Consider the following 15585-nt stretch of genomic DNA (forward strand, 5'->3'; position numbering starts at 1 on the left):
TAAGAAAACAGAACCATAAAGAAAACAAACACACACACCATAGTTCCCTCTAAGCTGAGCAGTGAGCAATCGCTCACTTAAAAATCATCATCAACTCAGAGTTTTCCAAACCTGCCCAGAAGCCGAGAGGGAAGGAGTGAGAGGGAAGGAGAGAGAGAGGAAGAGAGGAAGAGAGAGAAACATATAGAAAAAAGAGAGGAAGGAAAAGAGAAAGAAAAAGAATGGGAGTAAGGAAGAGAGAAAGAAAATCAAAATCTAGTTTGAAAGTAGCTCAACTATTTAAGTGGCATTTTGATATTGATAGAGTTGCCCTATTATGAGCTCACTGTTATAGACACACAGTACAGTATTTTATTTTGAAATTCTCTGAGGCAAAACAGGGTGGGTTTTTTATTTGTTTGTTTGTTTATTTAATATTTCTGTGCCACCCAGTCCCGAAGGGACTGCCGCTCAGACACTATACTTTTCCGCCCACCCCCCAAAAAAATTAGAGGGAACACTGACACACACTAGATACAAATACTCAATATTAGGTCACTTGATAGTGATAGTCAACAATATGGTTGACAAATTATGTCTTCTATGTAACAAATAAATATACAGTGGTACCTCTACCAACCAACGCCTCTACTTATGAACTTTTCTAGATAAGAACCGGGTGTTCAAGATTTTTTTGCCTCTTCTCAAGAACCATTTTCCACTTACAAACCCGAGCCTCCGAAACTGTAACCGGAAAAGGCAGAGAGAATCCTCCGTGGGGCCTCTCTAGGAATATCCTGGGAGGAAACAGGACTGGAAAAGGCAGGGAGAAGCCTCTGTGGGGCCTCTCTAGGAATCTCCTGGGAGGAAACGGCCTGAAAAGGCGGGGAGAAGCCTCTGTGGAGCCTCTCTAGGAATCTCCTGGGAGGAAACAGGGCCAGAAAAGGCGGGGAGAAGCCTCCATGGGGCCTCTCTAGGAATCTCCTGGGAGGAAACAACCGGAAAAGGGAGGGAGAAGCCTCCGTGGGGCCTCTCTAGGAATATCCTGGGAAGAAACAGGGCTGGAAAAGGCAGGGAGAAGCCTCCGTGGGGCCTCTCTAGGAATCTCCTGGGAGGAAACGGCCTGAAAAGGCGGGGAGAAGCCTCTGTGGAGCCTCTCTAGGAATCTCCTGGGAGGAAACAGGGCCAGAAAAGGCGGGGAGAAGCCTCCATGGGGCTTCTCTAGGAATCTCCTGGGAGGAAACAACCGGAAAAGGGAGGGAGAAGCCTCCGTGGGGCCTCTCTAGGAATATCCTGGGAAGAAACAGGGCTGGAAAAGGCAGGGAGAAGCCTCCGTGGGGCCTCTATGAATCTCCTGGGAGGAAACAGGGCCAGAAAAGGCAGGGAGAAGCCTCCGTGGGGCCTCTCTAGGAATCTCCTGGGAGGAAACAGGGCCTCCCCCTTCCCTGTGGTTTCCCCAGTCACACACATTATTTGCTTTTACATTGATCCCTATGGGAAAAAATGCTTCTTCTTACAAACGTTTCTACTTAAGAACCTGGTTACAGAACAAATTAAGTTCATAAGTAAAGGTACCACTGTATGTAGGGAAAGAAATATTAATTGATGATAAGCAAATAACTATCTGTGCATATATCGAACACCACTGAAATTGAATGTTTTATGTTTTTCTTTTTCCCCTTTTTCTTTGTACTGTTTGTTTAAATCGTTTTTCTTTCTATTTTTATATGTAGGAACTCAATAAAGATTTTTTAAAAAAAAAAAAAGAGCCTCCTTGTGCAGGCGCAGTCTATCTGATGGTTCCTTCCTCCCAGGCTAATTAAGAGGAAAGGATTTATTTATTCATTCATGCATTCATTCCTCCCTTCTCTCCTGAGACTCAGGATGCTGGAAAGCCATATGAATTATTATCTTTCAAAATCTGCATGTGTGAAGGGGAGCCTCCCCGCGCAGGTCAAGTCTACCTTGGGAGGTCAGGCTTGGAAAAGCGTCGCTTTAACGGAGCGGGGCGTTGAAAAATGGGAGGGTGGTGGTGGAAGAACACGTCGGGACGTGCGCGCGCCATCGAACACGCCCCCCAGCCGCATCCCCGAAGCGCGTCCCCGCGAAGGGCATTGTGCGGCGGGCGGCGCTGCTCGGGATTGGAGGAGGCGGCCATAGGGGGGCGCGCGCGGCCCCGGGTCTAGTGCGCACGCGCGCGCCGAGGGCTTCGCGGAAGGAAGGCAGGCAGGCGGCTGGAGGCGCGCCTGTGCCTGCGCGCGTGCGCGAGGAAAGAGCGAGCGGGCGGGCGCGTGCGTGTGTCCCTGGCCATCCCTGTCCGGCCGGGCCCCCCTTCCGCGGGCCTCGGGTTCCGGCCTCGGCTGCGCGCCGGCGAGGGCGCTCAATGGGGATCTCCGCGCTGGCTTTGGCCGCCGCCGCCGCCACCACCGCCATGGAGCAAGGAGGCGGTGGTTGCGGGCGGGGGTGATCGCTCGCCCCTTTCTCTTCCGTTCTCCACCGCGGCCCCTTTCTCCCCCCCATGAGACTCTGCCTGGCCTGGCTGGGCTGCTGCGCCGTCTCGCTGTGGCTGCTGAGGAGGAGGATGTGGTCTGGCCCCGCTCGCTACCTCCGGAGCCCTTTATCCCGCTCGCTCTACGCGAACATGATGAGCGGCCCCGGCCACGCAGCGCCGGGCGACAAGGAGAACCAGCAGGTAGGGGAGCCCCTCCCCCTCCACCCCCCTCCCCTCACGAGGTCAAGGGAGGAGGGGGTCAGTCTGAGGAGGGAGCCCGGGGGGGGCACAATAACACGCGCGCGCCCTCCCCTCGCCTCCCTTTTGTGGTCTTCAGACCCCCCTCCCTCCCTCCAGAAGGGGGGGGGAAGGTTTTCAAGACTCCCGGCCTATGGAGGATCTGGGACAGGTTAGGGGGGGGGCGGGAGAGAGAAGCCCTTGCAACTCGAAGGCCCCCTCCCCAAGGAGTTCCTGACGCTGCCCATTGGGGGGGGGAGGAAACACTGCCAGCCTGGGGTGTCAAGCCTGCTCTGGCCCTAATGCTGCCCCCCCTTGCTTGGAGACCCCCCTTCGGCAGTGTCCTCTTCGTGAAGGGGAGAGTGTCCCCCCGCCCCTAAGGGAAGATCCAAAGAGAGAGAAATCTGGGAAGGGAGGAAGGAAGGAAGGAGAAAGGGAGGGAGGAGGGGGGAAGGAAGAAGGGAAGAGAAAGGGAGGAGGGAGAGAGGAAGGAGGAAGGAGAAGAGGGGAAGGAAAAATGGAGGGAGGGAAAAAGGAAGGAAGGAGTGAGGAAGGAAGGAAGAAAAAGGGGGGGAGGAAAAAAGAAAAGAAAGAAGGAAGTCTGTGTTGGAGTGTTCCTTTATAGAATGGTGATCCAGTCGCTTTCCTTGTTGGCAGCGCAAGGAAAGGAAGGTCTCCCAACGGTGTGCTTTCCAAAAAGGCAACTGGACTTTTTTCTTTGTCTTTTCTTTGCAAAATGTTTCCCTTCTCATCCAAGAAGCTGCTTTGGTTTTTGGATAAGGAATGAAACATTTTCAAAGGGGGAAGGGGGAAAAAAAAACCCACCACGAAAGTCCCAATTGCCTTTTGGGGGGAGGAGAAAACCCCACCCCCACCACCTTTGGCACAACTCTGATGTGGAAGATGGAGAATTTCCCCAGATGAGGCAAGAAGGTAAAAAGTTGGCAGGTGATTCCCAGGGCTTCCCCACCACCTGCCCTCTCTCCTTTCTCCCCTCCCAAACGCAAAGAGCAGAGCCCTAGGAAATAAACTGGGCGGAAGGCAACAATAGAAGCACATAATCCGAACTGGGAAAGAATAGATCGAATGACACGTCTTTATAAGGCTCAGTGACCGGAGGGTGAGAAGCAATTAGGGCAACCTAAGACATTTTTCTCAACCCTCCCCCTCATCCCAGGTTTGTGAGTCTGGAGCAGGAAAGTCAAGTGTTGGTGAAGACCCCTAAGACTTTTTTTCCACCACCACCCCTTTATCAATTCTTTGATAATCCAAGAACTGGAAATATATATATATTTTTCTTACCATGCAAATCCCCCTGCGGTTTGATCAGGTGCCCCTGCTATGGATGAATAGTGGTGTAAATTAGAAGGGAATTAATTTGCATTTCCCCAAAGTTTAGTTTGCAAGATCTCGACTGGTGAAAATGTCAAGAAAGACCACTTTTTCCCACCCTCTGAAAGCAGTTTTGTCCCACTTAGCATTCTCCATACTACAACTCCCAGCATTGTGAATCCATGTAGCATTTGACTGCCTTACTTTCTATATTTACCACTTATTCACTTATATTCCCATTGTTTTCTTGTTTTTTTTCTTTCTCACACATCCTTTTCACCCTCTTCGGTGTGTCCCCCCCCCTTAATTCGTTAGTTAGATCATGGTGTCCAATATTTATTTATTTATTAGATTTGTATGCCGCCCCTCTCCGTAGACTCGGGGCGGCTAACAACAATAAGAAGAAACAGCATAAAAACAAATCTATAAATCCAATACAGTGATACCTTGTCTTACAAACTTAATTGGTTACGGGACAAGGTTCTTAAGGTGAAAAGTTTGTAAGACGAAACAATGTTTCCCATAGGAATCAATGGAAAAGTGATTAATGCGTGCAAGCCCAAACTTCACCCACTTTTGCAAGCCGAAGTGCCCGTTTTTGCGCTGCTGGGAGTCCCCTGAGGCTCCCCTCCATGAGAAACCCCACCTCCGGACTTCTGTGTTTTTGCGATGCTGCAGGGAAATCCCAGCAGGGGAATCCCAGCAGCGCAAAAACAGGTGCTTCGCTGGCAACGGAAGTCCGGAGGCGGGGCATCCCAGCGGCGCTGGTGGGTTTGTAAGGTGAAAATAGTTTGTAAGAAGAGGCAAAAATATCTTAAACCCCGGATTTGTATCTCGAAAAGTTTGTATGACGAGGCGTTACTGTATTGTCAATTGTAACACTTAGAGACTCCAACTCCCATGGCTGGCTGGGAAGTCTGGCCCCTCAAGTTAGATGCTCTTTTCCGATTCGTTGTCCCTGGTCTCGTCCATCTTCTTCTACTTCCTTGGTGGTGGGGTTTTTCCCCTTATGAGTATTCTACATTGAAGTATTATTATGGGGGCTGCATCCACAAACATCTGGACAGCTCTGATCTTGATACTGTATATTACTTGTAGGCCTGACACTTAGTAGTAATTGAAAAAGTGTAAATGTTTTCGGGTCTTGAATGTGGGCCAACATCTGCTAGAAAGCTGGAACCTTGAAAGAAACATGATTTATGGGTATTCCATTTGTGCCAGGTAGAATTAGATATAAATATTACTGAAATCTCGTTAGTTTTAGGGGGCTTGAAGGCAAGGGGGAGGCGAGAAAGGGCAGCTATCTTATTGTGGGCTTTTAAAATAGGTTTCTGAAATGGAATCCACATTCACCTTTTACTTTTCACTGAACTAGAAGCTGCTACCCTTCAGGCTGGTGGGTTTGTTATTCTACCTGGCATACTACTCTTAGTAGAATTTACGGGGCCAATATGCTGTAATAAGTACAGGTAGTGTCAGAAATAAGTTTATTTCTTGACATAATATTACAATGCAAGTCTACGGAGAGGGGCGGCATACAAATCTAATAAATACAATAAATAAATAAGATTATTTATTTATTTATTTATTTATTGGATTTGTATGCCGCCCTTCTCCGTAGACTCAGGGCGGCTCACAACACAATAAAACAGTTCATAACAAATCTAATAATTCACAATTTAAAATATTTTTTAAAACCCCATTATTAAACAGACATACATACAAACATACCATACATACATTGTATAGGCCTGGGGGAGATATCTCAGTTCCCCCATGCCTGACGACAAAGGTGGGTTTTGAGGAGTTTACGAAAGGCAAGGAGGGTAGGGGCAGTTCTAATCTCTGGGGGGAGCTGGTTCCAGAGAGTCGGGGCTGCCACAGAGAAGGCTCTTCCCCTGGGGCCCGCCAAATGACATTGTTTAGTTGACGGGACTTGGAGAAGGCCCACTCGGCGGGACCTAATCGGTCGCTGGGATTCGTGCAGCAGAAGGCGGTCCTGGAGATATTCTGGTCCGATGCCATGAAGGGCTTTATAGGTCATAACCAACACTTTGAATTGTGACCGGAAACTGATCGGCAACCAATGCAGACTGCAGAGTGTTGGTGTAACATGGGCATACTTAGGGAAGCCCATGACTGCTCTCGCAGCTGCGTTCTGCACGATCTGAAGTTTCTGAACACTTTTCAAAGGTAGCCATAATCAGCATGTAATCATAGTTGTGAACTGTGGCTAGTTGGTGGGTTTACCTTCTGTGTGCGCAAAACGCTTCCCCAACAGGTAGTCCTCGACTTACAACAACATTTCATTTAGTGACCGTTCAAAGTTACAACTACCCTTAAAAAAAAGCGACGCGGCCGTTTTTCATAGACCATTTCAGCATCCCCTGGGTCATGTGATCAAAATCCAAGACGCTTGGCAATTGGCTCATATTCATGACATTTGCAGTATTCCAGAATCACATGGTCCTCTTTTTGCGACCTTCTGACCAGGCAAGTCAATGGGGAAAGCTGGATTCACTTCACAACTGTGTTACTAATTTAACACACCAGCGGCCGGTTAGGTCCCACAGAGTTGGTCTTCTCCAGGTCCCGTCGGCCAAACAATGTCGGAGGGTAGGGCCTAGGGGAAGAGCCTTCTCTGTGGCGACTCCGGCCATCCCTCCAGAGATATGCACGCACACACCCTCCTGGTCTTTCGTAAAGCTCTTAAGGCCTACCTCTGCTGGCGGGCACACGGGCCGCGAGGGTTGAGGTTGTCTCCGGCTGATACCATGTATGATTGAATTGGATGAATGCGCATGATTGTATATGGGTTTTTTAATACTTTTTAGTAATTTGTATAATTTTTATAGTCATTTAGATTTCTTTACATATTGTTCTTTTTTATATAATGTATGCCACCCTGAGTCGCCTCGAGAAGGGTGGCATAGAAATCTAATAAGTAAGTAAGTAAGTAAATAAATAAGTAAGTAAATAAATAAATAAATAAATAATTCACTCAATATCCATGGCAAGCAAAGCCGTAAAATGGGACAAACTTGCTCAGTAAATGTTTCACTTAGCCACATTATTATTATTATTATTATTATTATTATTATTATTATTATTATTATTATTTATTAGATTTGTATGCCGCCCCTCTCCAAAGACTCGGGGCGGCTCACAACAGTAATAAAATCAATATAGTAGCATCCATTTGGAGCTCAATGCTGGTTGTAACCAGGGGTGGGCAGTAGGCAGGACGGGGTGGAGCGCAGTTCCACTGGCGGAAATGAAGATGCGCGCGCAGCTCCAGCTGATTGGCGGCTGTCACTTCCTGTATTACTGCTCTCGGTTCGGCTCTCCTTTTTTTTTGCTGCTCTGTCTGAGCCCCTTGCTTTTCTCCTCTTTCCTCCTTCTTGGCCTCAGACGAGCTTCCCTCTCTCCTGCCCGGCTCCGCTCCAGCCTCACGCGGCCTCCTCCCGCCTGAGGTGCAAGCAGAAGGCGTGGGTGGAAGCGGCACTGGCAGCATTTATGCTTCTGGCAGCACCCGTTCGCCTAGCTACCCACCCTGAGGTGGGGAGGGGGGGCACCCAGGAAGGAGAGCGCAGAAAACGCGAAGCAAATTGTCACCCCAGTGAGGTTGTAAGTTGAGGACTTCACAGTTCACTTGAACAATAATCGTTCAAGCCACTCCCATCTGATCACATGGCCGGCAAGCCACTCCTACCCAGTCACATGGCTGCAAAATAAGCCACACCCACAGGGTGGCAGTAAAAATTTTGGCCGCCAATTACTGGTCGTAACTCGAGGACTACCTGCGCCACAAAAGGTTAAATGGATAACAGACTACAAGTTTTCCATGTTGGTTCCTCAGGAAATCCTTCTCAGGAACGGCAGACTGCATTCTCGATCGATATTCCCACTTGCCTCCTGGCTGCCAATGTTTGAAGTCCTGGGCTAATTCATCAAAGGAGTTAAAGGCTCCTTACTATTTGGCTTCAAGACTTTTTGATGACCTGTTTGGATTTAATATTTATTACTGCAATATGCAGATAAATCTCCAAAAATGAATCGCGAAGTTTTAACTGTTCTGAAGCCAAATAACTAAATAATGACTTCCCCGCCGTCTGGAGAATGAAAGATTTTAACTGGATCCATGCATGGTTTATTGCCAACAACGTAGAGCAGCGACGGCAAACCTTTTTGTGCCGAAAGAGGGGTGTGTGGGTGTGCTAGCATGAGCACACGTGACCTCCCCCCTTCCCTCCCTCCTACGCACGCTCCCCGCGCATGCGCACAGGTCTTTCTGAAGCCTGATAGGTGGGAAAAATGCCCAAATGGGCAAAGCGGAAGTGCGAGAAAACACACTTCCTGTTTGCCCATTGTGTTGGTTTTTTGCACTCCGGAGGGTTCAGGGAAGCTTCCTGAAGCTCTGGAGTGCAAAAAAACCAGCACAACGGGCAAACCGGAAGTTCGGAAAAACACACTTCCTGTTTGCCCATTGTGCTGTTTTTTTTGCACTCTGGGGCTTCAGGAACCTTCCCTGAACCCTGCAGAGTGCAAAAAATAGCACAACAGCAAACTTGAAGTGTGTTTTTCCGAACTTTCGGTTTGTTCGTTGGGGGGATTTTTTCGCGTGCCCTCCGATATGGCTCCGCATGCCATAGGTTCGCCATCACGGGCTTATTATTATTATTATTATTATTATTATTATTATTATTATTAATAATAATAATAATTAGATTTGTATGCCGCCTTTCTCCGAAAACTCAGGGCGGCTCACAGAATAAATATAGAAACAAAGCGTACAAAACAAATCTAATACATTAAAAAACTACAGCTACATGTTACTCAGTCAGACAATCCAATCACACCATGAATCACATTTATTGGTCAGGGGGGCAAAGATCTAATGGCCCCAGGCCTGGCGACATAGGGGAGTCTTAAGAAGCTTGCGGAAGGTGAGGAGGGTGGGGGCAGTACAAATCTCTGAGGGGAGCTGATTCCAGAGGGCTGGGGTCCCCACAGAGAAGGCTCTTCCCTTAGAAACATAGAAGACTGATGGCAGAAAAAGACCTCATGGTCCATCTAGTCTGACCTTATACTATTTCCTGTATTTTATTTTACAATGGATATATGTTTATCCCAGGCATGTTTAAATTCAGTTACTATGGATTTACCAACCACGTCTGCTGGAAGTTTGTTCCAAGGATCTACTACTCTTTCAGTCAAATAATATTTTCTCATGTTGCTTTTGATCTTTCCCCCAACTAACTTCAGATTGTGTCCCCTTGTTCTTGTGTTCACTTTCCTATTAAAAACACTTCCCTCCTGGACCTTATTTAACCCTTTGACATATTTAAATGTTTCGATCATGTCCCCCCTTTTCCTTCTGTCCTCCAGACTATACAGATTGAGTTCATGAAGTCTTTCCTGATACGTTTTATGCTTAAGACCTTCCACCATTCTTGTAGCCCGTCTTTGGACCCGTTCAATTTTGTCAATATCGTTTTGTAGGTGAGGTCTCCAGAACTGGACACAGTGTTCCAAATGGGGTCTCACCAGTGCTCTATATAAGGGGATCACAATCTCTTAGGCCCCGCCAAATGACATTGTCTGGTTGACGAGACCTGGGTGTATCTAGGAAGACCCATGAATGCTCGCGCGGCAGCATATTGTCATTTACGGTTCCTTCTTTTTTTGTTCTGGAATTTTTCCTTTTAAATCTAGTTTACCGCCTTGGGATATCATTGTGATCTTCCTTCTAAGTCTTAATAAGGCCTGACAGGATCGAACAAGTCTTGCCCGCTGCAGAGAGATGACCTAATATTAAGCTTCCACTGCTGTGCAGCCCTCAACTTAAAATTCATTTAGTGACCATTCAGAGTGACAATAGCACTGAAAAAAGTCACTTAGGATTCACACTTATTACAACCATGGCAGCAACCCATGACCAGAATTAAGATACAGTGGTACCTCTACTTAATATACACTGCTCAAAAAAAAAAAGGGGGAGCACTTAAACCACACAATATAACTCCAAGTAAATCAAACTTCTGTGAAATCAAACTGTCCACTTAGGAAGCAACACTGATTGACGGTTTCCCCTGCTGTTGCGCACATTTAACTTTGTACAGAACAAAGTACAGTGTTCCCTCGATTTTCGCGGGGGATGCGTTCCGAGACCGCCCGCGAAATTTGAATTTCCACGAAGTAGAAATGCGGAAGTAAATACACTATTTTTGGCTATGGACAGTATCCCAAGCCTTCCCTTAACACTTTAAACCTCTAAATTGCAATTTCCCATTCCCTTAGTAACCATTTAGATTATTACTCACCATGTTTCTTTATTAAAGTTTATTTTAAAAAATATTTATTAAAGGCGGACGAAGGTTTGACGTCATCGGGCAGGAAAAACCGTGGTATAGGGGGAAAAATTAATTAATATTTTTGAAAAACCGTGGTATAGACTTTTCGCGAAGTTCGAACCCGCGAAAATCGAGGGAACACTGTATTCAAGGAGAATATTTCATTCATTCAGATCTAGGATGTGTTCTTTGAGTGTTCCCTTAATTTTTTTTGAGCAGTATATATATATTTTTTAAAAACCCAACCCACCCTGCTGTCCTAGAATGACAAAATGGGATTCAAACTTTGGATGTTGTGCTTTTTTCGACGTGTGATGGTAATTCAGCCTTTTGCTGTTAAATTTTATATGGCTGGGATCCTTTCTATAATAAAGCAAAATCCCCTCTTGTAATCCCTCCCTCCCAGCCTCCAAAGAAAAGCACAGAAGACCTACAAGCTTTTATAGAAGATAATTAGAACAGCAGGAAGCCCTACAGTCAAAGAGATTAATACATTTCCTGACAAGAAGAGGAAGAGCTATAAAATGTCTTCGCTGATGTGTCTGAGATTGCTTGAAACAGCCTGATTCTGGGTTAGTGGGGGGGGGAGGGAACCCCCACATCACATCAGGAGTCATCAACTAGGAGGGCCAGACGTTAACTCTAGATTTAGCCAAAGCCAAAACACTCCGTGGCTTGCATTGGCTGCCGATCAGTTTCCGGTCACAATTCAAAGTGTTGGTCATGACCTTTAAAGCCTTACATGGCATTGGACCAGAGTACCTCCGGAACCGCCTGCTACCGCACGAATCCCAGCGACCGATAAGGTCCCACAGAGTTAGCCTTCTCCAGGTCCCGTCGACTAAACAATGTCGTTTGGCGGGCCCCAGGGGAAAAGCCTTCTCTGTGGCGGCCCCAGCCCTCTGGAACCAACTACCCCCCGGAGATTAGAACTGCCCCCACCCTTCCTGTCTTTTGTAAACTACTTAAGACTCACTTATACTGCCAGGCATGGGGGAGTTGAGGCACTTTTCCCCCAGGCTATTTTTTTATACCTTTGTTTTATGTTTGGTATGAATGTTGCTGTTTGGTTTTTAAGTAATGATAGGGTTTTATGTTTTTAATATTAGATTTGTTCCACTGTTATATTGTTTTTATTGTTGTTGTGAGCCGCCCCGAGTCTTCGGAGAGGGGCGGCATACAAATCTAATAAATAATAATAATAATAATAATAATAATTTTTATTATTATTATTATTTATATATATATATATATATGCTGCCCCTCTCCGGAGACTAATAATAATAATAATAATAATAATAATAATAATTATTATTATTATTATTATTATTATTATTATTATTATTATTATTATTATTTCAATTCTCGTTCCATCTAATAGTCCTTCTGGTTTGGTAGATCTCAAATAATAAGTCTTTAATTCTTTCTAGTGGTATCTGTGCAATACGGAGCAGTTGTGCGAAGCCCTTCAGCCCATCTTCGTCCAGAGTTACCTTGACCAAGGGACACGGATCTTCTTAAACAATAGCATTGAGAAATCTGGCTGGTTGTTCATTCAACTTTACCACTCCTTTGTATCATCTGTTTTTAGCCTGTTCATGTCCAGGACGTCTATTAATGGGTAAGTGTGAGATGTTGGCCTTTTGAGTTTGATTAAAGGGGTTTTTTTAAAAGAAAAACCAATTTTTGCACATACAGTGATACCTCTGCTTATGAACTTAATTCGTTCCGTGACCAGGTTCTTAAGTAGAAAACTTTATAAGAAGAAGCAATTTTTCCCATAGTAATCAATGTAAAAGTAAATAACGCGTGCGATTGGGGAAACCACAGGGAGGGTGGAGGCCCTGTTTCCTCCCAGGAGATTCCTAGAAAGGCCCCATGGAGGCTTCTCCCCACCTTTTCCAGCCCTGTTTCCTCCCAGGAGATTCCTAAAGAGGCCCCATGGAGGCTTCTCCCCGCCTTTTCCAGCCCTGTTTCCTCCCAGGAGATTCCTAAAAAGGCCCCATGGAGGCTTCTCCCCGCCTTTTCCAGCCCTGTTTCCTACCAGGAGATTCCTAAAGAGGCCCCATGGAGGCTTCTCCCCACCTTTTCCAGCCCTGTTTCCTCCCAGGAGATTCCTAGAGGGCCCCACAGAGGCTTCCCCCCATCTTTTCTGGCCCTGTTTCCTCCCAGGAGATTCCTAAAGAGGCCCCCACGGAGGCTTCTCCCTGCCTTTTCCAGCCCTGTTTCCTCCCAGGAGATTCCTAGAGAGGCCCCACAGAGGCTTCTCCCCGCCTTTTCCAGTTACAGTTTCGGAGGCTCGGGGTTGTAAGTGGAAAATGGTTCTTGAGAAGAGGCAAAAAAATCTTGAACACCTGTTTCTGATCTAGATAAGTCCGTAAGTAGAGGTGTTTGTAGGTAGAGGTACCACTGTACTCAGTTACTAGTAGACTAGCTAGAAATGGCATTGTCCAGCAAAAAAACCCACCACCTTCTGTTCACTTAATGACCACAACGTAGCCTAATATTTCCACTGCTAAACAAGATGGTTATTAAGTTGAGTTTTGCCTCGTTTTACAATCTTTCTCGCTGCCGTTGTTAGAGGCATCAGGGCAGTCGTTCAGTTAGTACCATGGCGAAGCCTTCCCCATTGGCTTCACTTGTCAGAAGTTTGCAAAAAGGGTTTCATGTAACCTCAGAACCCTGCAATAAACGAGAAGACAGAATTTTGATTATTTGGCCAAGCAGATGCTCCAGTGGTCGTAATTGTGAAAACTGGTCATAAGCCACTGTTTTTATTGGCGTTGTAACTTGGAATGGTCACTAGAGAATGGTGGCAAATTGAGGATTACTTGTATTTGTTTGGATGACTTCTGTGCCCTATAAAAAAGGTCTTAAGCATAAAACGTATCAGGAAAGACTTCATGAACTCAATCTGTATAGTCTGGAGGACAGAAGGAAAAGGGGGGACATGATCGAAACATTTAAATATGTGAAAGGGTTGAATAAGGTCCAGGAGGGAAGTGTTTTTAATAGGAAAGTGAACACAAGAACAAGGGGACACAATCTGAGGTTAGTTGGTGGAAAGATCAGAAGCAACATGAGAAAACATTATTTTAGTGAAAGAGTAGTACTGTAGATCCTTGGAACAAACGTCCAGCAGACGTGGTTAGTAAATCCACAGTAACTGAATTTAAACCTGCCTGGGATAAACGTATATCCATCCTAAGATAAAATGCAGGAAATAGTATAAGGGCAGACTAGATGGACCATGAGGTCTTTCTCTGCCGTCAATCATCTGTTTCTAATTAACAAAAGAATAATTTCTAAAAGGAAATGGCCCATTTTTATGGGGAGGTACATTTATGTATAGTCTGGCATTTGTGTTGTGTCCAGCCATGCCTGAAAAGGTTACTGGCCTTGGGCATAATAATTGAAGTACTTGTGGGCTCAATTACAGTCATAAGTCAAGGACCATTCGTATATAGTTAGTGCACTATTTATTTATTTATTTATTGATTGATTGATTGATTGATTGGATTTGTATGCCGCCCCTCTCCGTACCTATCCATCCCTGTCTACTGTATTTTAATTCTTTTATTCTTGTTCTTATTTTCATTGGACAAATTCTTATAACTAAACAGAACACATAACTTTTTTTGAAGATGAATCAATCAATGTGTAATTTTTGAGAAGGCTTTTTACTTCTCTTCTTTTTTAATTTCTCCATAACGTTAAGGTCCCCTTCATGTCCCCAAACGTTGACGAAAACATGGCCTCCCGTTTGCCCCCTCCCAAAATAAACTCACCTCTCCCCATCTTTAACCTTTCAGCTTGCTGGAAAGAGGTTCCATGTTTGTGTTTTCACCTGAACAATTTCAGAGACTGCTTAAAATCAACCCAGACTGGAAGTCGCGTCGGCTTCTCGATTTAGGAGCTGGAGATGGTGAAGTCACCAAAGTCATGAGTCCCCACTTTGAGGAAACGTACGTGACCGAGTTGTCTGAGACCATGATTTGGCAGCTTCAAAAGAAGAAATACAGGTAGGCTCCTAAGTGTTGCTGGTCTGGCTGGCTACTCCAAGAATGCGATCTTTACAGACTTGTAATTTTCAAAATAAACACTTCCTTATTTACTTTCTTCCACATTGGAATTCGTCAGTATACATCTCCGGCATACCAAATGCATTCCAAACTCATAGGCAATACTACAGAGTCATAAATTCTTTCTAAATGAACAGGGTGTCGACTTCAAACATCTCCTTATCTCTGGGTCAGGTTCACGCTACTTAAAAACATGCAATATAAAAGACTCACTTCTCCAGAGATGGCGAAAGCATCCTTCTTGTCTATTCCACTTTGCAAAAAAGCATCCGTTTTCCCCTTATTCCTTACACTACAACTTAAAAACAGGGCTGTGAAAATATTTACAGACCCTTCGCATCCCTGGACACAAACTGTTTCATTTATAGTTTTTCATTTATAGTTTGTAAATATGAAGAACAGGGTAAATGTTAGGTTATGAAGTATTGGGTAGGATGAGTTACATTTTGGGTTCAGTGGTTGATGAAAAGCATATTGGGCATGAGATGGCCTTCTATGTAATAATTTTTAATGTATATGAGTGCCACTCATGTACTTCATTCAAATAAAATGAATATTACCATTACCAATATATTTTTAGTGTGCACAGTAATAAATAACCTAATCAAATAATGTTTATAGTACTTATAATTGCATGAATATATTCTTAAAATAGTCATTAGTTGACACTGAGTTATTCCTTCTTCTTCCATTTATGAAAAATATACTGTATGTTACACCATATGGAAAGAAATTAAAGACCTTAAGTGTGATCATTCACGTTACATATGTGTAGTTTCTTAATTGAAATTGGAAAGCAAATAGGTTTTGCTTATCTACTTTAATGCTACAGCTACCATGGAAATTCATGATGTGAATTAATCACTTATACATATACTGTAGATTTTACTGCCAAATCTTACATAGATGTTAATATAACATGAATAAATTCAGTATAATTGTTTGGGGTTTTTTTGTCAATATGAAAGTGTAGATCAGTAGTATGATCAAATTTGAATGCTACAATAGAATCTAAGAACTGAATTAAGTGTTGTTGGAGCTCATTGTGTAGATAAGAAATCTGAGACAGCAATCCTCAAAATGACATTACGGAGCACTGTGCCCCAGAACA

General features: G+C 44.8%; 1 protein-coding gene across 2 annotated transcripts in view; it reads left to right on the plus strand.

Moving 5' to 3' along the window:
- The first annotated feature begins 2021 nt into the window (after window positions 1-2021).
- The window catches only part of METTL9 (methyltransferase 9, His-X-His N1(pi)-histidine), an 18231-nt gene continuing 4667 nt past the window's right edge, over window positions 2022-15585 (plus strand). Inside the window, exons 1-3 of one of the 2 annotated variants that reach the window (XM_070761205.1) lie at window positions 2022-2671; window positions 11823-12013; window positions 14205-14414. In XM_070761205.1, coding sequence (XP_070617306.1) covers window positions 2498-2671; window positions 11823-12013; window positions 14205-14414 — 575 coding nt within the window. In that variant the 5' untranslated portion in view covers window positions 2022-2497. The remainder of the gene's footprint in view (window positions 2672-11822; window positions 12014-14204; window positions 14415-15585) is intronic. The other variant, XM_070761206.1, reaches the window with a different exon arrangement.

Source organism: Erythrolamprus reginae, chromosome 9 (genome assembly GCF_031021105.1).
Source record: "Erythrolamprus reginae isolate rEryReg1 chromosome 9, rEryReg1.hap1, whole genome shotgun sequence".
NCBI classification, from domain to species: Eukaryota; Metazoa; Chordata; class Lepidosauria; order Squamata; family Dipsadidae; genus Erythrolamprus; species Erythrolamprus reginae.